At 61.0% G+C, this 23454-nt stretch overlaps 4 protein-coding genes across 8 annotated transcripts; 2 read left to right on the top strand and 2 right to left on the bottom strand.

Annotated features, from left to right (window-relative positions):
* Window positions 1–1003: 1003 nt before the first annotated feature.
* GPX4 (glutathione peroxidase 4) lies at window positions 1004–2470 on the bottom strand (the record flags this gene model as incomplete). 3 transcript variants are annotated; one of them, XM_079546886.1, is made up of 7 exons in its annotated part: window positions 1004–1196; window positions 1279–1338; window positions 1570–1594; window positions 1679–1830; window positions 1912–2056; window positions 2197–2291; window positions 2396–2470. In XM_079546886.1, 7 exons carry the CDS (start codon window positions 2468–2470, stop codon window positions 1140–1142), a joined length of 609 nt encoding a protein of 202 aa, XP_079403012.1. In that variant the 3' UTR covers window positions 1004–1139. The 3 variants fall into 3 exon arrangements, with proteins under 3 accessions (XP_079403012.1, XP_079403013.1, XP_079403014.1); XM_079546887.1 differs by having other exon boundaries at window positions 1004–1172; XM_079546888.1 differs by having other exon boundaries at window positions 1004–1172; window positions 2197–2282.
* Window positions 2471–2795: 325 nt separating this feature from the next.
* On the top strand, window positions 2796–5515 carry POLR2E (RNA polymerase II, I and III subunit E; the record flags this gene model as incomplete). Its single annotated transcript, XM_079546605.1, has 8 exons — window positions 2796–2852; window positions 2931–3105; window positions 3187–3302; window positions 4225–4305; window positions 4463–4521; window positions 4692–4770; window positions 5031–5106; window positions 5390–5515. The coding sequence occupies 7 exons, from the start codon at window positions 2796–2798 to the stop codon at window positions 5094–5096; spliced, it is 633 nt and encodes a 210-aa protein (XP_079402731.1). The 3' UTR covers window positions 5097–5106; window positions 5390–5515.
* Window positions 5516–7209: 1694 nt separating this feature from the next.
* On the bottom strand, window positions 7210–18131 carry ARHGAP45 (Rho GTPase activating protein 45; the record flags this gene model as incomplete). 3 transcript variants are annotated; one of them, XM_079546898.1, is made up of 23 exons in its annotated part: window positions 7210–7457; window positions 7649–7724; window positions 7823–8069; window positions 8177–8418; window positions 9427–9564; window positions 9870–10058; window positions 10136–10299; window positions 10797–10901; window positions 11417–11491; window positions 11605–11753; window positions 11959–12149; window positions 12352–12489; window positions 12687–12866; window positions 13377–13457; window positions 13541–13651; window positions 13743–13807; window positions 14009–14146; window positions 14385–14463; window positions 14580–14652; window positions 14760–14844; window positions 15418–15561; window positions 16555–16879; window positions 18042–18131. In XM_079546898.1, 23 exons carry the CDS (start codon window positions 18129–18131, stop codon window positions 7210–7212), a joined length of 3333 nt encoding a protein of 1110 aa, XP_079403024.1. The 3 variants fall into 3 exon arrangements, with proteins under 3 accessions (XP_079403024.1, XP_079403025.1, XP_079403026.1); XM_079546899.1 differs by having other exon boundaries at window positions 10797–10898; XM_079546900.1 differs by having other exon boundaries at window positions 10797–10898; window positions 11417–11488.
* A 982-nt stretch (window positions 18132–19113) lies between these two features.
* Window positions 19114–22948, top strand: CNN2 (calponin 2; the record flags this gene model as incomplete). The annotated part of the gene is made up of 7 exons (XM_079546873.1): window positions 19114–19176; window positions 21425–21546; window positions 21792–21858; window positions 21957–22094; window positions 22205–22321; window positions 22450–22596; window positions 22685–22948. The coding sequence occupies 7 exons, from the start codon at window positions 19114–19116 to the stop codon at window positions 22946–22948; spliced, it is 918 nt and encodes a 305-aa protein (XP_079402999.1).
* Between the last annotated feature and the right edge of the window lie 506 nt (window positions 22949–23454).

Here is a 23454-nt window from a genome sequence, read left to right as displayed (position 1 = left end):
TATGTAAAGAGATTTGTTTTTTTTTTTTTTTAGAACATGTGCCTTGGACTAATAATTCCTGAATTTTCTACTTGCCTCAGAAGGATCATTTTTCAATCTGCTCAGTAAAAAGGAGCCACACGTGAGGTCTCTGTAAGTCCCACCTCTGTCTGTTCAGCCTTCCCCAGGCTCGCACCAGGCCTGGGGTCAATGTCCCAGCTGCTCCCCACACACCCCATGGCACTGGGCCACCGCTGGGAGGATCCTGCCTACATTGTGCCCTCCGAGTCAGATGCCAACAGCTTTGTTTTTTCCCCCAGCTTTGCTGCAGAAAACACAGATAAAAACACTCTTGTTTACACAGATGACTCCGCCAAGAGCTGCTGAGCAGGCGCAGCTCAGCCCCACGCGCTGCTCCTTAGCCCAGAGAGCGACAGCCAGCCCTGCTGTGCTCCCAGCTTCACCCTTACCCCACATCGGGGGCAGGGCTGAACCCCGCAGCCCCGGCTCAGCTCCACGTGCTGCGTCACCGCGCTGTTTCACCACAGCACAGCTTGCAGTGGTTGCACTGACTGCCTCGGGCTGCATCCTGCACCACTGAACAGGGAGCTGGGCATTGCTGCGTGCTGCAGCTCCTCCAGGCAGGGAATCGAATTCAGGCAGACGCTGCGTTGTTGTGCAGCACAGCGCACAGGGTGCAGGGTTGCTTCTCCCAATGGGACGTGCAGACGTGCTCCTCTACTTCAGCTTTTCCTCGGGGCAGCAGCTGACCCGGGATTTGGTGTAATTTCCCGGTCAGCACTAATGAGGATTATCCCTGCCGGCTCTGTGAAAGCTCCCAGCTGCCCCACTGAGCCCCGGTTGCCCCTCCAAGGCGCAGGGGAGCGGCGCATGCAGCTCCATCCCCATCCACACACGCAGATATCACTCATTTCCAGTAGATTTATTGCAAGTGGACAGTAGACACTACATTATGGCTACGGGAGAGGGCTGCCCAGCAGAGCCCCCCGGCCCTGGGACGCCTTCCTCCAGCAGGTGCACGCCAAATCTTCGGGTCTGCCTCACCAGCAGGCTGGCTTCAAGGCAGACCGTCATGGTGCTGGAGGACGGCGCCCACGGGGAGCCGGGAGCGGTGCTGGGCAGCAGCTCGGCAGGCAGCTCTACAGGTAGGCGGGCAGCTCCTTCTCGATCACCTTCGAGATGAAGGGGAGCATCACCTTGAGAGCACCACTGCCCTCAGCACATGCCAGGAGCCCTCAGCTGGGGCTGGGGGTCAGGCAGAGCGCGGGCAGCACTTACGTAAGGATCCTCCATTGGGCTGTACCTCTTCACCACTTGGCCCTCGCGGTTGATAAGAAACTGTGGGAGTGAAGCAGGAGCCAAATGAGCGAGTCCAGCTGCAGCATGGGAACGGCTGAGCAGCACAGGGCTCTGCTCCGGGGCTGGGACTGCCCTATAGCAGAGCTGTACCCTGCAGAGCTGCTCCCCCACAGCCCAGCACAGCGCCCGGATGGCAGGGCTTCTCCCCCCCACCTCAAAGCTGAAGGTCTGACCCACACACAGCCCCGAAGAAGGCAGCACAGCCCCTACCTTAGTGAAGTTCCACTTGATGGCACTGAGAGAGAGGAAAACCAAGGGTGAGAGCTGCAGAACTGCGCTGCAGCAACGCCCCATTGCCCCCTCCCCATCCAGCACTCACTTCCCCAGCATGCCCCGGCCCTTGGGCTGTTCCTTCATCCACTTCCACAGCGGGTGAGCGCCGTCCCCATTAACCTCAATTTTGCTGAACATATCGAACTTCACCCCGTAGCCCTCCGCAAAGGCCTTGATCTGCGCCTCGTCCCCGGGCTCCTGCGGGGGAAGGGGGGGCGGTGGGGGTCACACCGTGCTCGGGGATCCCCGCACAGCCCCTCCCTGCTCCGCTGTGCCCACCTGCTTCCCGAATTGGTTGCAGGGGAAGGCCAGGATCCGTAAGCCCTTCTCAGCGTATCGAGCGTGCAGATCGACGAGCTGAGTGTAATTCACCGGGGTCTTTCCTCATTTGGACGCCACGTTGGTGACGATGCAGACGAAGCCCCTGCGGGAATAAGGGGGGGGAGGAGGGCAAAGCGGTGGAGAAGGGGGGAAGGGCAAAGCCGGGGGGCGTGCGTGCGGCCGCCGCATTGAGCACTGAGCCGCGGCACAGCGCTCCCCGCACTGCCCCGTACCGCTCCGCACCTGTACTGCTCCAAGGCCACGTCGTGCCCGTCGATGTCCCGCGCGTGGAAGTCGTACATGGAGGTGGCCGAGCGCCACTCGTCCGCTTGCGCGCACTGCGGGGTCAGCGGTCACCACGCGGCCCCGGCCGCTCCCGTCCCGCAGTCCGACCCGGGCCCATCGCAGCCTCCCCCGGCCCGGCCCGCCTCCCCGCGCTCACCATTCTTCGCTCCGCTCCCCGCACCGCCGCCGCTCCGCACAGCAGCGCCCGTCCCCAGCGCCAACCCCAACTCATCCCACCGCCGCCCGGCCCCTCGACCAATCGGCGGCTCGGACGAGCGGAGGCGCCGCCCACCCGCTGCAGCACCGCTAATCATTGTTCGGAGCGAGCGGCTCCCTCGACTGACAGACGGGAGGATCGACCAATCGGATTGGCGAGGCGGCCGCAGAGGCGTGAGAATCCGCCTGGGGGCGAGGACGGCGTCCTTGCGCCATTCCTCCCCCCGCCCTCCGCCTACAGCTCCCGGCATCCCCCGCGGCGAAGGACCCCGCGCGGGGCGACCCCGCCCGCTCCTCGGGACCGGCATTGCGGCGGGCAGCCCGGGGTCCTGCGGGGCAGCATGGACGACGAGGAGGAGACGTACAGGCTGTGGAAGATCCGCAAGACCATCATGCAGGTGCGGGGCGGTGCGGGGCGGTGCGGGGCGGTGTCCGGTCTCAGCTCTCCTCTCCTCATACGGCGCTTCTTCTCCCAGCTGTGCCACGACCGCGGTTATCTGGTGACGCAGGACGAGCTGGATCAGACGCTGGAGGAATTCAAGGCGCAGTTCGGGGACAAACCCAGCGAGGGCCGCCCGCGCCGCACCGACCTGACCGTGCTGGTGGCTCACAACGACGATCCGACCGACCAGATGTTCGTTTTCTTTCCCGGTGAGCTGTGGGACCGGGTTGGGAACGGAATCGCCGCGCTGTCGCCGGGTTCGGTCTCACCCGGCGCTGTTTCTCATCCAGAGGAGCCCAAAGTCGGCATCAAAACCATCAAGATGTACTGCCAGCGCATGCAGGAGGAGAACATCACGCGTGCGCTGATCGTGGTGCAGCAGGGAATGACCCCCTCGGCCAAGCAGGTGCGGTGCAATGCGGCCCCGGGGCTGTTTGAACCCCTGGGTCCATAAACACGGAGCTTTTGTGCAGAGAAAACCTCTTATCAAAGGTTCTGAGCCTTAACGCTGGGCTCGCTCAGCATTCAGTGCATTGAACCTTTAAGAGACCAGATGAGGTTTAACAAAAGCAAGCGTAGAGTCCTGCGTCTGGGGAGGAATAATTGCATGCACCGGTACAGGTTGGGGGATGAGCTGCTGGAGAGGAGCTGTGCAGAGAGGGACCTGGGTGTCCTGGTGGACGACAGGTCGGCCGTGAGCAAGCAGTGGCCAAAAAGGCTGATGGCATCCTGGGGTGCGTTAAAAAGAGTGTGGCCAGCAGGTCGAGGGAGGCGATCCTCCCCCTCTGCTCTGCCCTGGTGAGGCCTCATCTGGAGCACTGTGTCCAGTTCTGGGCTCCCCAGTACAAAAAAGACAGGGATCTCTTGGAAAGAGTCCAGCGGAGGGCCACGAAGGTGGTGAAGGGCCTGGAGCATCTCTGCTATGAGGAAAGGCTGAGTGAACTGGGTCTGTTCAGCCTTGAGAAAAGAAGGCTGAGAGGAGACCTGATCCAGGTCTGTAAATACCTGAGGTGTGGGGGGCAGAATGGCGAGGCCAGGCTGTTTTGAGCAGGGTGTGCAGACAGGACGAGGGGAAACGACCAGAAACTGCAGCAGAGGAAGTTCTGCACAAACGTGTGCAAGAGCTTCTTTACGGTGAGGGTGACGGAGCTCTGGAGCAGTCAGGGGGCACAGAGATCTGTTTGCTGTCTGCCTGTGTGACTGTCAGGGTGAGCACAGACACCGTGCTGCCCTCCTGGTGCTGCTGCTCATGGTGGGGCAGTGCTGAGCGCTCACACTGAGGCTGCCCCAGAGCAGTGCTGCAGCATCTTGTGATTCTTCCTTCCCAGTCCCTGGTCGATATGGCTCCCAAATACATTCTGGAGCAGTTTCTGCAGCAGGAGCTCCTGATCAACATCACTGAACATGAGGTGAGCAGCGCAGGGCGTCCCTTTCATCCCTGCCCTGTGCTGGGTGGCGCTGCTGGAGCTTTATTTCTTACCACAAATTGCTCATCTTGCAACTGTGGAGAGGGTGGTTGCTTTCTCAGTTTGTCTTATCTTGTGATTTCTCTCCTGCTGCTTACAGCTGGTCCCAGAGCACGTTGTCATGACAAAAGAAGAAGTAACCGAGCTGCTGGCCAGATAGTATCCTTTGTTTGGTCCTTCCCTTCCTGTCAGGGAGTGATGAGTGCTTGCCTTGGGCCAAAAGTGAACACCTCTGACTGTGGGAGTGTATGATGTCCTGTTGGCTGCACCCTGCCTTAGGACACACAGAACCCTGGGTTCTGGCAGAGCTTCTCCTTGACTCCACGCAGTAAGCTGAGGGAGAACCAACTCCCCAGGATCCAGGCTGGGGATCCCGTGGCCCGATACTTTGGGATAAAGAGAGGCCAGGTAAGAGAAAACCCGATAACAAACAGCAGGGCCCTGCAGGCAGGGCGAGGAGCTGTAGCAGCACAGTATTCCAGAGCTTGGAGATGGGAAAGGTTTCCTCTTTTTTAGGGTTATTTTTTTCCTAGATGTTATGGGTCAGGTAGAGATGTGTGCAAAGCAGCAGCTAGCCCTGGGGCCAGGCTTGGCTGCCTGCTGAACCAGCTGGCAACAGCTGCTGTAACACCAGGCATCCCCCAGTGCTCCTTCTGCTGCCCTTCCAGGTGGTGAAGATCATCAGACCGAGTGAGACTGCGGGCCGCTACATCACCTACAGGCTGGTGCAGTGACAGCTCTCAGGTAATGTGTGACATCCCCACCTTTGGGCAGCGCTTTAAACTTGCGCTGAGGCTTTCCAGAGGTGACTTGAAGTGAGTTGGCTCTGGGAAAGGATTCCCTCCAAGTGACGTAAATGATTTGTGTAGGGAAATGTGTGGGATGGATCAGAGCGGGGCTGTCCTGGTCTGGTGCCTCAGTAGCTTTGCTGAAGGCACATCTCTCAGGGCAGCAGAGGGGTTTTGCCTTGAGAGCGATCTGCTGAGGGGGACGGGAGCTCATTCACATCCTGAGTTCTTTCTTCCAGATGTGAAACAGTTCTGTGACATCTGATCTTCCCACCCACCGACAGCTCACGGCTCCCTGAGCTCTGTTTGAGGGCTGAGGAACTTCTCTGTCCCTGCTGCCTCTCTGCAGTTGTTTTCCTTGGCCCAGTTCCTCATTTTCCAGCGTGGATTTTGCTGCAAATCCTTCTGCTTCGTTAAGGAATGCCATGAAAGCACCTTGAAGCACCTGAATTGTACAAATGAGTGGAAAGAAGCTTTTGCTACCCTGTTCTATGAGATCTTATTTTTAATAAAGGTTTGTACTCTTGCTGTTCTTCACTGTTTCTGCATTTCTCAGCCCTCTCCTGTATCAGAGCTGAACGGCCACAGGCAGTTCTGTGTGTGCCATTCTCTGTGGGATTTGTTGCTGCTCAAATTCTATGCTTCAGCCTCACTGCTGTCACCTGTTCTGTCTCTGACCTTTGTTTTGAGACTGTGGTTGTCAGATGTTGCAGAGGGATTTTGGTTTACTTGCTATAAGTGCTTCCTTACAATGCTTGGCACCCACAGCACATGAGCATGCAGGCATTGATGTGCAGGACAGGCAGCGGTTGGAACACAGGGATTTTATTCTTTCTGGAAGCACATCAGTCTGAACTCAGCAAAACACAGAATACAGCTTCATACAGCAGCACAGACACATCACCAAAGAACATTTTTCCTTTTTCCATGCTGAGTTTATATACAGATAGAAGGGCTCTCGGTACCATGTGAAGCTCAAGCATTGCTTTGGTCCCTTCCTTCACTCGCATTCACCATCATCCATCCTCGCACACACTCGTACCCCTGCAGTAGCAGTTCTGGTAGCAGCAGGTGGCACTCAGCTTCATTTTCCTGCTGCCATGAGAATGATGTGCTGGAAGGATGCAGCGGCGGCGTGGCGAAGAGCTGTGGAGCAGAGGTGCTCGCAGGTGGCTGTAGCTCCCCTTCGGCTCCGTTACAAACCTGTCAGCTGCAAATGGAGCTTTGGTTTCGTGTACCTTTTGTCTGTTGTGTTGAGATGCTTTTCTGATCTGAGAGCCGTGGCCCTTAGCAGCCCCGCTCTGCCTGGTGGAGGTGATCCTCCAGAGGGATCCCACCTCCTCTCCATCACCTCATCCTCCGTTAATGAGCTCTGTCAACCCTTCCAGTTCAGTGCATCTCCAGCTGGGACGCCACTCTGCTCGGCTTCCTTGGCTGAGAAGCGGTCCCAGCTCTCCCTTTGCTGCCTGGTCTGCATGGATGCCCTCCCTGCCTGCAGCAGAGGACTGAGACAGGAGGAGGTGGCACAAGAGACGAGGGAGAACCCAGCGTTTCACTGAGGAATGTTGTTTCACTCTGAGTATTAGAGAACAACTTTGGACCCAGCTGGGCTCCTGGTCCTCTCAAGGCAGCGGGGAGCAGCCTGGGTGTGAGCAGAGTGGTGGAAGGAAAGCAGCTTTCGGCTCTTTCTAAGCTCTTTTTTTTTTTTCTATGCTTCAGTGCAGAAAAGTTTCATAACCTTAAAAACCACTTTGGTCCTCTTTAACCCTTCGAGTTCCGTTGCCAGCAGAGGTAGTGGGTTTGCATTGAAGGGTTACCTTACACAAACACACACAAAAAAGACTGAAAGCTCACAGTGGAGGGGGGGTTCAGCTTGGTTCAGGCACCCTGCATCTCCCCCCGCTGCTCTCACAGCATCGATTTTGGAGATCAAATATACATCCACAAAGCCCTGAGACCGTGCAACGTGGGGAGGGCCGAGGAGGAAAATGCCCATATCGTCGTATACAAGCAGCAACGCGAGCTTCGTCAGCCGAGCCACCGCCGCCTGGGGCCGCTCTCACTGCTGAGCTGCGGTGGTGGCGTCGCTCTCGGGCTCCTCTTCGGGGTCGCTGTGCTCTCCTGCAGCGCAGCGCAGCGCTGAACCCTCCGTGTCCGACTGCCCGGTGCTGCACGTGCGGCTGCGCTGCCCCTCGCTGCCCTCCTCGTAGAACGGAGCTTCGTCCGTGCTCGTTTCGCTCTCTTGTTTTCGCAGCTGCCCGCCGTCCTCCGGCTCCGAGTCGGAATCCACCGATCTCTCGCTGGGCTCTGTGGATCCGTACGGGGCTGTGAGGTGGTCGCTGCTCTGCCCTGCCTCGTCCCCGAGCCCCTCACCGCGGCGAGCAGCGATGGAGGTGTGGGGACGAGTGCCCCCAAGGGCTGGGGCAGCGCGAGAACCCAGAGCCCCTCCTTGCAGCCTCAGACCCCTGTCCCCACAGCCCCCAGAGCCCCTCACTCACCCCCGAACGCTCCCACGTTGTAGCCCAGGTCGCCCTTCCCCGGGGGCTGCGGGCACGGAGCGGCCGTGGGCTCGTCCTGCTGGGAGGGGTCCGTGTGAGGGGGGAGCACACAGGGCCAACCTCATGCCCCCCCTCCCTCCCCCCCCCCGTTGCTCCCTCCCCAGGGCCCCATACCGGGGTCTCGTCCTCGCGATCTGCGGTGAATTCAGTGCCGTCAGCGGTCAGAGCGCTGCCTTTGTCCTCGAAGATGGTGGGGTAGAAGATGATGAGCGCCTCGATGACGCGCGCCTGGTGGGGGTAATCCACCAACGAGGACAGAGAGATGGTGGCATCCGTGGGCCGTGGCCGCAGCAGCGTCGGCCCGAAGACGATGCCCAGATTGCTGGAGGTCATCTTGTTGTCCTGCTCCACCTCCACGATCCTGGATGAGGAAATCCATGAGAGCAGGCAGCGGCTGCTTCCCTTTCCCGTCCCACCACGGGGACAGAAGGGACGTCCTCCCCCCCCAGCCCGGATCCCCCTCCTCACCTCCTCAGGTGCTGCAGGAGGTACTGCAGCGTGGCCGTGTTTTCCCACGGGAGCTCCTTCAGCAGCTCCTTCAGTTTCAACACCAGGTTCACCACCACGCGTTCGGTGTCGGCCCCTTTGTCCACCAGCTCCGGACCCCCTTTCCCACTCCTCCCTTTGGCCTCGCTGCCGCCCTGCAGGCTCTCCTTGGCTGCTCCCATCAGCGCGTTGTACATCCGGAACGGCACGATGGGCTCGGGCAGCTGCGAGGAGAACAGTGCGAGAGAAACCCTGTGAGCCCTCCAGATGGAGAACGCTCCTTTTCCCTTCAGAAAACCAACGCAAAAACCCAGCCTGGGGCGTGTGCGCGGCTTCTCTATAGATAAGAGGTTGTTAAATGGGACGGTGCTAATTGTTCCCTGGGAGGAGGAGGAGGTGAGAAGGAATCAGAGCAGCCTGCAGCTGTCAGGAGGAGCGTTTGGCTTTGAAGTTTGCATAAAGCAACCTGAGTGCATTCGTGCACCGCCCGGCAGTTCTGCAGCGCTGCTGATGTTTGCGGTGCCTTCCCCGGGTGTTTGCTGGGGATGGATTGCTTTGCAGCAGAGCAGCGCTCCTGCAGAGGGACTTGAAACCGATTTCTCTGCCGTGCGCTGAGCCTGGATCTCAGCACAGGGCCGACCTCTTCTTTTTGCTCCCTGCTCTCTCCATCCAGGAGCTCGCAGCCCCTCTCTGCAGTGCGGGGACGTGGGGAGAAGCCTCCTCTGCCCCCAGGAAACCACCAGAAAGGGTTAAGCCGTGAGAGAGAGAAGCTGCTTCCTCTCCTCCTGCCCCGTTTGAGGATGTGGGTCGGGGTTTGAGTTTCGGTGCAGGACTGAGCTGATGGCAGAGATGTTTGCTGCAGGCAGAGGGCCGGGAGAAGTGAGCTGAGCCCAGCCCCGCTGCGGGGCGACCTTTACGGCCACTTCCCTTTCTCCTGCTGCTTCCTCAACTGCAAAGGGGAGGGACGGTGCAGCGCTTCGCGTTGTGTTGCTGTGGGCAGGGACTTCGCTGCTGCAGCTGATGTTGTGTGAGGGCTCATAGGGGGCAGACGCATGGAGCTGCCCTGAGATGTGCAGTGAGATTGCTGATCCTCCTGCACACACCTCCATCGGGCCAGCTGGGCAGGAGGGGCTCTGACCCAGCCAGCAGGCAGCTGTCAGCACAGCTTGCAGCAGGATCGCCCCCTCCAGGCACAGATTGCTGGAATCACCAGGAATCACCTCTGCCCCCACCTGTCTCAGGTAGAGCTTCAGCACGTTGCTGATGTCGTGTGGGGACGCCTGGGAAAGCTCCACCAGCTCCTTCCCGTTCTCAAAGGCCTGGCAGAGCTTCTCCACGCGGGTCTTCACGCCATTCACTCGGTAGATGCCCTGCCAAGGGGGAGAAAACCAAAGCTGAACATTTCTCTTTGGGTTCGCACGAGCTCTCGGCTCCCAGCCACTCCTTTGGGGGTGGAAATCCCCCTCAGGAGGTTTGGAAGAGCTGTTGCAGCTCAGAGGTCGCTGCTGTTCCCCTTTTGTAGGGAAGAGAGGGAGTGCAGGACGTGTTTCCGTGTCAGTTTGTTTGTTGTGGGACCTCCTGCCTCAGAACCTGAGGGCTGTGCTGGTTCTCATAGCAGGACAGAGCCCATCTGGAGGGCAAGCAGCTGGAGCAGAGGGGAGGGCAGGGGGCTCACCTTGGTTTTCAGAGCCCTCTTCTCAATCTCAGAGATGCACTTCTTAACGATGAAGGGGATGCCGTCAGCGCTGCCCTGAGAAGCCTTCAGGAAGTCCTGCCCAAAAAGCTGCAGCTTCCCCTGGAGCTTCTTGTGCCCACATTGGATGGCCAAGGTCTCCAAGCACTTCTTGTGGCATGCCAGGTAGCACTGGGAGACAGGGAAGGGCTCAGAAGCGGGATCCCCCCCCCCCCACATCCCCAATCCTCCCACATCCCCAGCATTACCTCCTCACATTCTGCCCCCTGGAAGTACACGTAGCTGTTGCATTCCCTGCACTTGGAGGGGGTCCGCAGCTTCCTCAGCCGATGGGTCTGGGCTGCCCTGGACAAACCCACGTTCCGGAAGGGTCCCGTGGGTGCTGCCATTTCTGGGGTGATCCCATTGATGCCTACAGGCAGAGAACAAAGGGACACATCAGCATTCTGTCTCCTTAGGGGTCAGGCAGAGCGAGGCTCGAGCAGAAGGATCCCTGTCATAGGGGGACATGGCATGCTGGCACGTGGGGCACACAGACACACGGGACATGGAGACACACGGGACATGTGAGCCATGTGGGGTCATGCTGACACACGGGACACGTAAACATATGGGAAAAACGGACCCACAGGACATGCTGACACGTGGGACACACGGACCCACAGGACATGTGGACACATGGGACATGCTGACACACGGGGCGTTGGGCCACATCCCAGCTAACCGAGGGCTGTGCTCCTGATGGAGCTGTTGCCACTGCTTTGCACAGGGCCTGTCCCTGCCTAGTGGGAATGGTGTTGTGTTCCCCATGGACTCGCTGGTATTTCAGCTCTCCTCCCAGCAGAAGAGAGGGGCAGAGACCCCACACAGCACAGCACAGCACAGCTGCATCTCCACTCCATCACATACTCTGCTCAAAGGAGGCAGCGTTCTCATCCTTCTCTCCCAGCTCCTCGCTGGAGGACATGGTACCATTGGATGACAACCGTTGCAGTTTGTGGCTGAACTCTCCTGCTAAAGCAAAGCCTGGTTTGAGAGCTGGGAGGGATGGGGGGGATGAAGGAGGGGGGGTGGTTTTGGGGGCACTCCTGTGTGTGTGGCTGTCCCTGCAGCAAGGAGTGGAGGTGGAGCAGGACAACAAGATGACCTCTGGAAGAGAAAGGTTGGAAGTGAAGAGAAACAGAAACAGAAGGGGTTCTGTGCTCGTTGGGTTCTGGCAGCTGGGGAGCTGGGGATTGCTAGAGGAATCCCATGGGTGCAGCACAGGTTTGGTGGTTCCCCCCACCCCCCATTCCAATAGGTAGGGATCAGCAGTTAGCTGTGGTGGAGTCTTAATTCTTAGGGAAGCTAAAAGGAAAAGGAAAAGAAAAGGAGGAGGGGGAGGAGAGGATGGGAAGGAAAAGATATAAAGACAAAGGAAAAGATAAAAAGGAAAAATGAAAGAAAAAAGAAAGCGCTGCTGGCAAGGAGGTGCTGCCTTTGGGGGGGCTCCACCAGAAGGTGAAGGACGGCCCGGATTCTGCACCCACCTGTGCTGGAATCCAGGCTGCTGTCAGCTTCGGAGGTGGTCGGCCAGGATTTGTGCACCTGGTGTCCCCTCCCTGCTGTGGGAAGAAGGGCTCACCGTTTGGGGCTGTCCCTGATGCCACACAGAGCAGCTCTGATAGCAGAATCGTTTGCTTGCTGCAGGCAGTGCTCAGGGCTGGGCTTTTCTTACCTCTGCGCTCTGCCAGCGTCCCACCCTGGGTCTCTCTGGGTCCATCTGTGCTGCTCCCATCCCTGGGCAGCCCAGCCCCGTCAGAGCCACCACTGGTGGAGAAGTCGCTGGCGTTGAAGCTGCCCTTCCGTGTGCGGGAGAAGGGGGACCTGGTGGTGGGGAGGGAGGAGAAGGGCCATGTCCAAGAGGACGTAGGGGGAGGGATGCTAGAAAAGCCACTCCAAAAGTAGTGGCTATCCACCAGAGCTGAGGTGGAAGCCTTCTGCTCCTGCACCAAGCAGCCTCTGTCTGCAGGAGCCCTCCCTGCAGCTGAGGTTGGTGCAGAGGAGCAGCGATTTCCCCCTCCTCTCCTACCAGGCGCTGTGGGACACGTAAGGCTCGAAGTCGTACTGCGTGTCGGGCTCATCCCCTCGCTGCAGCTGCTTGACATGCGAGGCATATTGCTGCCCGGGGTCGTACAGCTTGCTGCTCTCACACAGGGTTTGGAAGTAAACGGGCAGTGGCGCTGTCTGCATGTGCATGATCTGGTAGAAGGCGATGGTGGCCTGAAAACAACGGGGAGGAAGTCAGGGCAGGAGGCAGGGGGTGGCACAGCGGGAGGAGAGGCACGGAGCTGCCAGGTGGAGAATCGGGAGTGGGGCTGGGGCTGCAGCCCTGCCCTTGGCTCTGTGCAGCACAGGGCTGAGCAGCTGCTTGCCCTCCGGCCCCCCCCCGGCTGTGGCACGGCCCCCAGCCCTCCCAACTCACCAGTTTGATGACCTGGTCGCTCTGCTTGATCAGCTCGTGGATCTGCCTCAGGGAATTCACTTTGGTGTCCTCCAGCTCCTGCTTCTGCGTGTTGGCATCTGCCACGCAGGTCCGGTAGGTGGCCATGGCCTCTTCTGCCTGAGGGGTGGGAGAGGGGAGATGGAAGCTGCTCAGAGGTGTGGAATTGGATGGGAGCTGCCTCCCTGTGCTGGACCCTGTGCTCTGTGTTGAGGTCAGGCTGAGCTTCCAGCCCCCGTGCTTCTGGGCTGCCCTGTGCTAGGACAAGGAGCAAGAAGATCCCTGCAAAGCAGTGCCCGGAGCTGCTGTGCTCCCACCTTGTTCTTGGCCTCCTCTTCCAGCCGCCTCTTCTTGTCCAGGGTTTTGGTGGTGACGTTGCTGGCGGTGCTCTGCTGCTCCTCCTCTGCTCTCACCGCCACATATTTGGCCTTCTCGTGCTCCTCGCTGCGCTGCATGTACACCTGCTTGGCCTTCCGCAGGTTCACCTCTGCATCTTGCTGCCAAAGGAGGAGCACCGGGGTGAGGGCTGAGCCCTGCAAGGGTCACCCTGCACAAAGCTGCCCTGGATGGGTGGGAGGATGGGTGGGTGGGTGGGTGGGTGGGTGGGTGGATGGGTGGGTGGATGGATGGATGGATGGATGGATGGATAGAGGGATGGGTGGAGGGATGGATGGATGGATGGATGGATGGATGGATGGATGGATGGGTGGATGGATGGGTGGATGGATGGGTGGATGGATGGATGGGTGGATGGATGGGTGGATGGATGGGTGGGTGGATGGATGGGTGGATGGGTGGATGGATGGGTGGATGGATGGATGGATGGAGGGATGGGTGGAGGGATGGATGGATGGAGGGATGGATGGATGGATGGATGGATGGATGGATGGGTGGATGGATGGGTGGATGGATGGGTGGATGGATGGGTGGATGGGTGGGTGGATGGGTGGGTGGATGGGTGGGTGGATGGGTGGGTGGGTGGGTGGATGGACGCCTTCATGCCTCACCAGCTTCCGCTGTGCACGGTGCCACTGCTCCTTGATCTCCTTCCTCCTCTTCTCATGCTCCAGGCGCCTCACAGTCAGCGGCTGCAGGAGCGAATGGTGCAGCTGGCAAAGCACAGCCCTGCACGGAGCCCTGGCAGCAGCTGCTCCATGCACTGCATGCTCACCTGCAGGAAGGTCTGGTGCTGCAGCGTGGTGACAGTCTGCAGGACCGACGTGCCGTATTCCATGTCCTGCTCCAGTGCCAGCAGGTAGATGGACAGGAAGGGCATGCTGGTCTGAGGAACGACAAAAGCAGCGCTCTGAGGCTCAGCACGAGGCTGATGCTGTCAGCTCCAGGACAGCTGGGGAGCTCCAGGCTGGCCGTACCTCCTGCGTGAAGGTTTGCTTGCAGCTGTTTGCCATCTTCTGGAGCCCTTTGGCGAACTCCAGTTCTGGAAGAGAAAGGTTGGAAGTGAAGAAAGTTGAAACAGAAGGCTTTCTGTGCTCGTTTTGGGTTCCTTCTTAAATGCGAGTCAAGAACTTCAGGGACCTCCCAGCAGCTCTGGCTCCCTTGGCCCCATGCTGTGCTCTCAGGATCATCCCCCCATCCCAGAGCCACCCCACAGCGCACAGACCCCCCCCCCACATCTCACCCAGCGCCGTCCTTTTCTCCAGGTACCCGATGAGGTCCTTCATGTACTTGGAGATGTTCTTGGCATACTGCAGGGCAGCATCCACACCTCCCTCACAGCGCTGCAGCATCACATCCACCTCCTCCGCTGCTGGACGAACTGTGATGTGGGGACAGAGGAGAAGGGGAATGATCCCAAACCGTGCTGCTGCTGATTGCTGGGCTGGTCCTAGGATCCCCAGCCAGGAAGACCCCAATACCCACAGCAGCTGCTCTGCCATCTCCTCTCAGCTGTGTCCCCAGGGGCAGCTCAGCCCAGGATGATGTCCAGGTGGTGATGGCAGAGCCCATTTCTGTTTGACCACCCTCAAGTCCCACAGCAGTGGCTGCTTGCTCACCTGCGTCATAGCTCTCCATGCCCGAGGGCACACCATCCCCTCCAGGCCCGGGGATCCCCCCATAGAGGCTCTCCATAGACTTTGGGAAATCAGGAAAGGAAGGAATGCGTCAGACAAACAGGAGTGTTCAGAGGAGACCCCTGTGCTCAGGGTTAGGGCTGAGACCCCAGCAGACCCCCAGCGGGCGGCACACACCTGATTCTGGTCGCTGGGTGGGATGGAGAGGATGGTGCTGCTGTCCACCTCCCCCATGAGGAACTCAGAGACGCTGTGACAAGAGGAACACAGTCAGCCAGAGGAGGAGCAGCGGTGACAAAGCAGCGCCACCTCCCAGCACCCCATCCACATCCAGGGGCGGCGGTGCAAAACCCTTACGTGCTGCTGAAGGACACCGCGATGGTTTCCACAGCCTTCTCAAACTCCCTCTTGTCTGTCTCATTGTTGGATTCGTAATGGAATCCTGCAGGTGGGGGAGAAACAGGAGCCCCGTCACCCCTGTGCACCCTGCACCCCACAGCACGGACCATCTCACGCACCTCCCAGCACCGGGGTCACGGCCATGAGGAGGCCAGGATGACAGAGGAACACGATTCTGCCATGCTGGCAGCTGGGTGAGGACCCGGATCTCCATCATCACTCAGCTGCCTCCATCCCAAGGCCCCCATGTGGGGCCGGCCCCATGGCAGAGCACTGCCAGCCCCGAGGCTTCCTGTCCCCGTGTGGTTACAGCTCCAGGAAGTGGTGACGCAGTGTTGTGCTGTGCCTGCAGTTACCACAGCCCTCCCTCCTTCCTCCCTCGCCCTCCCCACCACAGCTGTAACTGCTCTGCCCCGGGTGGGACCGGAGCCCTCAGAGCCCACTCACAAACACGGGGATGTGGGACCAGAGCAGGGGGCTGGAATAGAGCTGAGGCTTGGATGGCAGCGCCTTCATTCCCTGCCCCATCCATTGGCAGCCCTGCTCCAGGCAGCCCCAAAATGGGCTCCCCAGCAACGGGGTGGGAATGGGACGGAGCTTCCCGCCCTGGGCTCACCCTTCACTTTGGATATGAGGGTCCCTGCTGCAGTCAGCGTCTCCAACGTGTTGAGCAGTGGGTATTTGTTGATCACTTGGCGCAGCACCCGCAGCGTTTCACCCAGACACTCGTGGGCCTGCGGCCGCTGGGACTCCTTGGGGTCTGCAGGAGAAAAGGCAGCCCTGTGTACACCCCATGCCTGGTACTGTGCTCACCCCTGCCATGGTGCAGGCACGCCTTCGAGGCATTTTTTCCTCAGTAGTAAATTTTTCCTTTGAAAGCGGTATGGGAATTTCCTTCCCATTTCCTCCCCTCCTCCCTGCTGGCCACACGATCCTGCCCCATCCATTGGCTTGGTTGTGTCCCCTGGGGTCCAGCACCATGCCACAGTGCCCAGGGCCAGGGGAAGCAGTGTGTGAGCTCAGGGCAGGGTGCTGGCAGTGCTCAGCATCCCATAGGGATGCACTGAGGACAGCAGCCTGGGCCCCAGCTCCAGGTGGGGAAGGACTTTCCTCTGCTCCCTCTCTCATTTCCCACACTGTGTTCCCCACGTCTGGGCACGGCTGTTTTCCACCGTGAGTGAAGATGCGTCAACATGTTTGCTGAAAACAGGGCACTATGTGATCCCAGCAGCCCCACCTCACCGTGGGGAGCAACCACAGTGGCTGCTTTCTGCAACCCCGGAGACCACAGCCTCACAGCCTCACAGCCCTGCAGCCCTGCAGCCCTGCAGCCCCGCTCCTGCTTCGAGCATCATCCCCATCCCAAAGGGAGGGCCAGGGGCTGGGGCTGTGCTGGTGCCCCATGGGGTCCAGGGCCACTGCCAGGCAGCTGGCACTGCTGTGCTGTAAACAGGAAAGCAGGCGGATGAAAATAGCTCGCAGGCAGGAAGCAGTGTTATCCTGGCTCTGAGCTCCCAGCAGCCACCCACCACCCTCTGCCCCAGGGCCCCCGGCTCTGCACAGACCCCCCAGGGCAGGAACCCCCTCCCCATTGAACCAAGCGTGGGGTTCTTCAGCACCCGCTGGAGCCTTCATCCCTGGAGCCTTACAGCCCTGTGCCGTGGGTTAGCAGGCAATGCCGTGGGGGTTCTGTCGTCCCCCAGTCCCACTCCCCCTCCGTAGCCACCCGGGGGGCACCCAGCCCAGCACTCACCATCACGCAGCACCACGTCCCGCAGGTTCTCCAGGGCATCTGCGAACCGCGCCACGTCGGTCAGGAGCTGAGAGATGTCCTCCACATCGATGAAAGGACCCTCCCCACCCTCCATAGGGCTGTGGGATGTGGGGGTCTTGTGGCCCTTAGGGACGGCCCGGGGGTTGGCAGCAGTGAGAGGGAAGCCGGCGGCGCTGGCATGGCGGCTGAGGCTGGTGGGGCGCTTCAGGGTGCCCACAGCGCTGGGACTGCTGCTGAGTTTGGAGCTGGTGGGGGGCAGCTCTGCGGGGCTGGGAGCTTCCAGGCAGTCCTTGCGGGACAGATCCTGCAGGAGCACAGCACAGCATGAGTGCCACCCTGGGGATGGCGTTGCCTGACGATGGTGGGCTCCATTGACAGCAGGATCTGGCCCTGCACATCCCTTCCTCTTTTTCTGGCTGTCCAAGTCCAGCACGTTCTTAGCACTGTGGGGTTGGGGACACCTCCCGGGCCACCAATAGCAAACAGTACAGAGTTGTTGCAGACACACAGAGCCCTGATTTCTAGGGGTGAAATCGCCCCAAGGGAGAGGCTGATAGCACCTCCCAAGACCCCGTGCCCCAAAGCCATCACCGATGGGGTTGGGTCCCGCACCCCCCCGTCCCCACACAGCCTCAGCTGTGACACGAGTGTGCTGGGAACAGCAGCAGGTTTGGCACCAATGGGGCAAAAACACCGCGGCATCTTCTCCAATCCTGCCCTGGAACACGAGGCCACCCAGACGGCAGCACCTCGAGCAGAGCTGATGAGGGCACTGCAGACCCCGCGGGCTGCTCCCTCCCACCATCCCCGTACCGTCAGCCGCACGGAGGGCGAGCGGGGCAGCGAATCCAGGGAGCGCTTTGGAGAGTTGGCCGTCCCCGTCCTGCGGCGCCCGGCAGCGTAGGGGCTGTAGCTGTTCCGCCCCGCCGCCCTGCCGAGCATCCCAGCGCCTGCAGGCTGCGCCCACCCATAGACCCCTCAGCAGGGGAGAACCGTGAGGAAGGGATGGGGATGGGGATGGGGATGGGTGACCCTGCGAGGAGCTGCGGGAGGGCTGAAGAGCCGGTGGCCCCGTCCTGTGGGTTGGGGAGCAGCGCAGGCGCGGGGCGGGCTGAGGAACCTCGTCTGCTGTCCGCCCCACAGAGGAGAAGCGCTTCCTCTTGCACTCTGGGTCACCGATGAGTAAATAAACCCATAGCAGAGCCGTGGTGTGGGGCTGGCTAAGCCTCACTTCCCCTGCTCCTGCCCCTGGGCAGTCGGGGTCTCTCGGTCCCTCCACCGCGCTCCCCATGTTCTGCTGCAGCCCCAGCTCTGCCCGCTCTCCTCCCAGCCGGGCTCTTCGGCTGTTGCTGCATCCCCTTCATCTGGGGCAAAGTCCCCCCGGTCCCGTCGGCGGAGTCCTTCCTCATTTCCTTCCTCCTCGCATCCCTCCAGCCACCCCATCCCTCCCTCCCCACCGCACTTACAGGCAAGGTCTGCGGGATGGGGCTCCCTGCGCGGCTCTTCTTGGAGATGGAGGGGGTCTTCATCAACTCACGTTTCTTCCGGGAGAACATGGCTATAGGGCGGCCCTGGGGGGACCCCGGGCTGCCAGCAGCTCTCCGCTACCCCTCCGTCAGCATTCGCTGGGGCCAACTGTCAGCGCAGCGCATGTGACACCGCCTTATTTCCTCATTGGGTTCGCAGGCAAAGTTGAAACAGGAAAAGCTAAATGTGCGGCGAGGGCACGAGGCCGGGAGGAAGGGGTCTCCGGCCGCCCCCCCCCCGGTGCCTTGTGGCACTCAGCGTGCGGGTGCCGGGGATTCCTCGTGGAGTTTTGCGGCCCAGGGAGGACGGATTCCCAGGGACTGGGGCTGTGGGGCCGTCAGGCCCTTCTGTTAACTGATGGATGCGCAGTGCGGGGTTGCGGGGCTCCAGCGCTCGGTTCAGCCCAGCCCGGCTCTGCTCTGCTCTGCCCTCATTTCGGGTCCCCGGCCACACCTGCGCCCCCCCCCCCTCCTTTCCCCCCCAGGATCCCACCCACAGCACAACGCAGCCGTGCAGCTCTCGGTCACCCTCCGCAAAGCGAGCAGAGGGGCGGTGCGGGGCGGGGAGATGAGGGATGGGGATGCGGGGAGGCGGTCGGACCAGGGGGTCGGGCAGAGGGGGCGGGGAGGGAGCGTGCGGGTGGGTGTGCGCGCGGGAGCGCGCGGCCGCGTGACTGCGCGTGGCCCGCTTGTGCATCACTGCGCGCACGTGTTCGGGGCTCGCACACGCGTCCTTAGCGCTCCACACCCGTAGGGGCGTCCCGGTGTCCCACGCGTGCCCGGGGCGGCTCCGTCTCCGACCTCCGTCCCTAGAGCTCCCGGAGCCCCCCGCGTGTCGGTGTCGGGATGCGCGGGTCCGGAGCCACTCCTGTCCTTATTTGGGCATTTCGGGCCCGTCCAATCAGCGCGGGGGGGCCGGGCCCGACCCCCCCCCACCCCCCCTCCCCGCCGGGTCCCGCCCGGTCTCTCCCGGTCCCGCCGTCGATCCCCGCTCTGCCGCCGCCGTCGCGCCATGAGCAGCTCCCAGTTCAACAAGGGCCCCTCCTACGGCCTCTCTGCGGAGGTCAAGAACCGGGTGAGCCGCGCCGGGGGCGGGAGGGTGCCGGGACCAACGGGGGTTTGCGAGCAGAGAAGTCCCGGGGGTGTTCCGAGGGTCCCGATGCCCTCCGGAGGGTGCGGAGTCGGGTCCCGGGGCGCGGCGTGTGCCGGAGCAGCGCTACGATCGTGGGGCGCTCTGACTCTGTCCCGCGGGGCCCCGGGGGTCTGGGAGGGGTCCCGGGCACCGGCAGCCCCCACTCTCGCCCCGGTCCCCCCCGGTTCCCTGCGGGGGGGGGGGGGGGTGAGTGGGGCGATGGCTCCAGCTCCGTGCAGCTCTGCTCCCGAGGTTTCCCTGCTGTTTTCCCATCATTCTGTATCCCTCGGGGAGGGACGTTGTCCCTCTTGGTGGACCCCAGGGCTCAGACTGGGCCCTGATGTCAGACTGCAAGGGGACAGTGGAACCCGATTTCTCTGCTGGGGCTGTTTGCACTCCAAGATGATGCAGGGTGCTGCCCAGAGGGCTGCCCTTCCCACCCTCAGAACAGGGCTGGGTCCCCTGGCTGGGTCCACAGCCCAGGCTGTGCCCTATCCCTGCTCTGGGAATGGAGCTCAGCCATGGGGGGATGCAGCAGCCACCTCCCCTTCCTTGTGCACCCGTGCAGCACAGGGATGGGATCAACAGCTGGATGTCCAACCCAGGACACAGGCAGGATGCGGGATGCGCACACAGCTCGAGCTGGGCTCTCCCTCCCGGCCTCACAGGATTTGGGTTTCGTCACTGCACGAGGACGGGCCTCTGCTTGTACCCAGTGGGTGGACACATGCAGGGGCCTCGCCACTGCCTGCTCCCAGGTGCTTTAGCTTGGTTCAGCAAGAGCTGAGCCAGTCTGACGGCCCCGCTGTGCAGGCTGCAGGCTGACATCACTGCTGAGAACCCGTCGGACCTGCAGCCCTGTCCTGTGATGGGGTCTGTTCACGGGCTGCTCCTGCTGCAGGACGGCCCTCTGCTCCTCTGCTGCGTCCCCCAGGCGGGGTGGGGAGGGAGGGGGGAAGAGGAATCAGTGCTGTGTGTAGGTCAGCTGTGCGTGGGGGGATCCCACCAGCACCCACGTGACGGCACAAGTGTGACCGTGGTGGCCGCTCCGTCCTTGCATCCTAGTCAGATCCAGCTTCCTCTTTGAGACTGGGCTGTGGGGCCATTGCCCTTGGGAATAGCTCTCCCATGGGGCAGCTCTGCATCCATCCCAGGGTGTTCCTCTGAACCCTCTGAGGTTCTGTGAGGTGAGCATCCCCCCAGCTGTTTTCTGTGCAAGAAAGCGCATCGCCAGGGCTACTGAGAGGGAAACTGAGGCACGGAGACTGCAGAGAGCTGTGCTCCCCTCGGTTCTGTCTGTGCAAAGCTCCATAGAGGTGTCTGATGGAACCTGGGGACCGGCTTGGTGACCCTGCAGCACAGGCACAGGGCAGGAAGCAGGCACCCCTCCCACAGGGCACAGTTGAGCCCCGTGGAGTCCTTGGGCTCTTGGCTCAGGGTGGGCTGTGCTGGGTCCGTGCAGCGATGGCTCTCGGGGCTCTCAGCCTCCTCTTGCGACAGCTTTCCCTGCTCCAACCCAGGGTGAGGATCTGCTGTCCCCGCGGTCGGGCCGAGGCGATGCCGTTCCCGGGCGGCTGCTCTGCATCTGGGAGGAGGCGGCCGCATTCCTGGCATAGCCGCGGTGGCCGAGGAATCCGCGGCGGCGTGAAGGGACCGGCGGGAGGGATGAGCGCGGCTGGGGTCGGTGCTGGGTCCCGTGGGCGGAGGTGAGAAGCAGCCGTGCCAGCAGCTCGTCCTCTTCCTCTTTGACAGTTTGCAGAGTCTCGGGGTCACCGCGTGCGAGACTGCGGGCTGTGCTGGATGTGGCCGTGCTGATGACAGCACTGAGCCGTGCGGGGCTGGGACCGCTCTTGTACGCAGAGCAGAGCGCACAGGAGCAGCGCGGCAGCCAGCGGTGCAGAGAAGCTCGGTGGCTTTGTTCTCCACCATCACCCTCCATCCTCGGGCACACCGTGCCCACCCCGCAGGGCCCTGCTGCCTTGCTCTCCTTCCTCCCCTCTGCAGTCTCTGTACCGCTGAATCTGGGTTTCCTGTGCACCAGGAAATTGCAACTGATCGCATATCCCGGGGCTGTCCAAACCACGCCTCACACTGTGGTGTGCAGTGGGACCGGCCTTGTGCTGGGGAGCGGTCCCCACGGGGTTTGGGGTGCACACAAGGCCGTGTCTGACCACCCCACACCCTCCCCCAGCTCGCCCAGAAATACGACCCACAGAAGGAGGCAGAGCTGCGGACGTGGATCGAAAGCGTCACCGGGCGGCAGATCGGGGCCGACTTCCAGAAGGGGCTGAAGGATGGGGTCATCCTCTGCGAGTGAGTCCCACGGCACCCAGGGGAGGTGCCAACACGGCCCCCAGGCACTGCGTGGTTTGGGAGACCCAGCTGTGGGGAGCCCTGGGGGCAATTAGAGGGAAGGTGGCTCTGGGATCTCCGGTGTTGTGGGGCTGCTTCATTCCCAGCTGGGAGGAGCGGGCCAGAGACCCCCAGGTGATGTCAGCATTCCCCTGGGGAGGGGCGACCCTCGTACCCACAAGCTCACCACCATCACCTCCCCCCAGGCTGATGAACAAACTGCAGCCCAACTCGGTGAGGAAGATCAACCGCTCGGCACTGAACTGGCACCAGGTGGGTGCAAGCAGCCCCCAAGCTTTCCATGCCCCCACTGTAACCTGGCTGTCCTGTGCCCCCTCCTCACAACCTGAGTGCTCTGTGCCTCCCCTCAGCTCGAGAACCTCTCCAACTTCATCAAGGCCATGGCCAGCTACGGCATGAACCCTGTGGACCTCTTTGAAGCCAACGACCTCTTTGAGAGTGGGAACCTGACACAGGTGCAGGTGTCGCTGCTGGCGCTGGCGGGCATGGTGAGAGCATGGGGAGGGATGGGGGCAGCTCCGTGGGATGGATGAGCACCGGTCTGTGCCCAGCAGCTCCCCAAATCTGAGATTCCTCATTCCTCACCGCCTTCCCTCAGGCCAAGACCAAGGGGCTGCAGAGTGGTGTGGACATTGGTGTGAAATACTCCGAGCGGCAGCAACGGAACTTCGATGAGGCCAAGATGAAAGCTGGGCAGTGCGTGATCGGGCTGCAGGTGGGAGCTGCCAACCCCCAGTGCCCCACATCACAGCTGGGGGGTTCCTCTGCCACCCCCTGTGGGAGGATGGGGATGGTGGGGGGGGATGGGGTGGTGCCTGCTTCTCACCACTCTCTGTTGCCCAGATGGGCACCAATAAGTGTGCCAGCCAGTCCGGCATGACGGCCTACGGCACCAGGAGGCACCTCTACGACCCCAAGAACCAAATCCTGCCACCCATGGACCACTCCACCATCAGCCTGCAGATGGGCACCAACAAATGTGCCAGCCAGGTGAGCCAGGGAGGTGGGGGACAAGATGATGGCATTGTGGGGAGCACCGTGCTGAGCCCCACTCGCTCCCTCCCTCCCTCCCTTCCAGGTGGGCATGACAGCACCCGGCACCCGACGGCACATCTACGACGCCAAGATGGGACTGGAGAAGTGTGACAACTCCTCCATGTCGCTGCAGATGGGATCCAACCAGGGTGCCAACCAGAGCGGGCAGGTCTTTGGCCTGGGTCGCCAGATCTATGACCCCAAATACTGCCCACAAGGCACCCCAGGGGATGCAGCCAACGCCGCCGGTGAGCCGGGCACCGACCCCCCTGGGTACCACTATTACCAGCAGGAGGAGAGCTGCTGAGCAGGGCTGTCCCCATGCAGTCCCCCTCGCAGCCACATTCTGGCCTCAGTTCATCATTCCCTCTTTCTATTTTTCTTTTTTTAAAGTAATGTTAAAAGGAATCTCTTTTTTCTGGGAAGGGACTGGCCAAGATGCAGCCCTGCAGCTTTGCGCACTCCTTGTCCTGTGCTGGAAGGGTCTGGGGCTGTGGGCATTCCATGCTCTCTCCTATGATTCCCTAAAAGCAAAGCTGGATGTGCTGTTTTTTGGAGAACTCTTGGGACCAAAGTTTCAGATTCCATCTCAGCCGGGTGCCCCTGCACTGCAGGGTGATGCTGTGTGAGGCAGGGGCAGCCTCGGGCCGGGGGCTTCTTCCAACCACGTGGGGGTTTTTAATACAGATGTTCTTATATTGAAAGCTTTTTTTTTTAAAAAAAAAAAAAAAAGAAAGAAAGAAAAAGAAAAAAGGAAAAAAAAAGAAAAGAAAAACAAAAGGAATCGACCTTCTCTTTAAGAAAAAAAACAAA

Source organism: Tetrao urogallus (assembly GCF_951394365.1).
Source record: "Tetrao urogallus genome assembly, chromosome: 25".
NCBI classification, from domain to species: domain Eukaryota; kingdom Metazoa; phylum Chordata; class Aves; order Galliformes; family Phasianidae; genus Tetrao; species Tetrao urogallus.
This window is presented reverse-complemented; position numbering and strand designations above follow the sequence as displayed.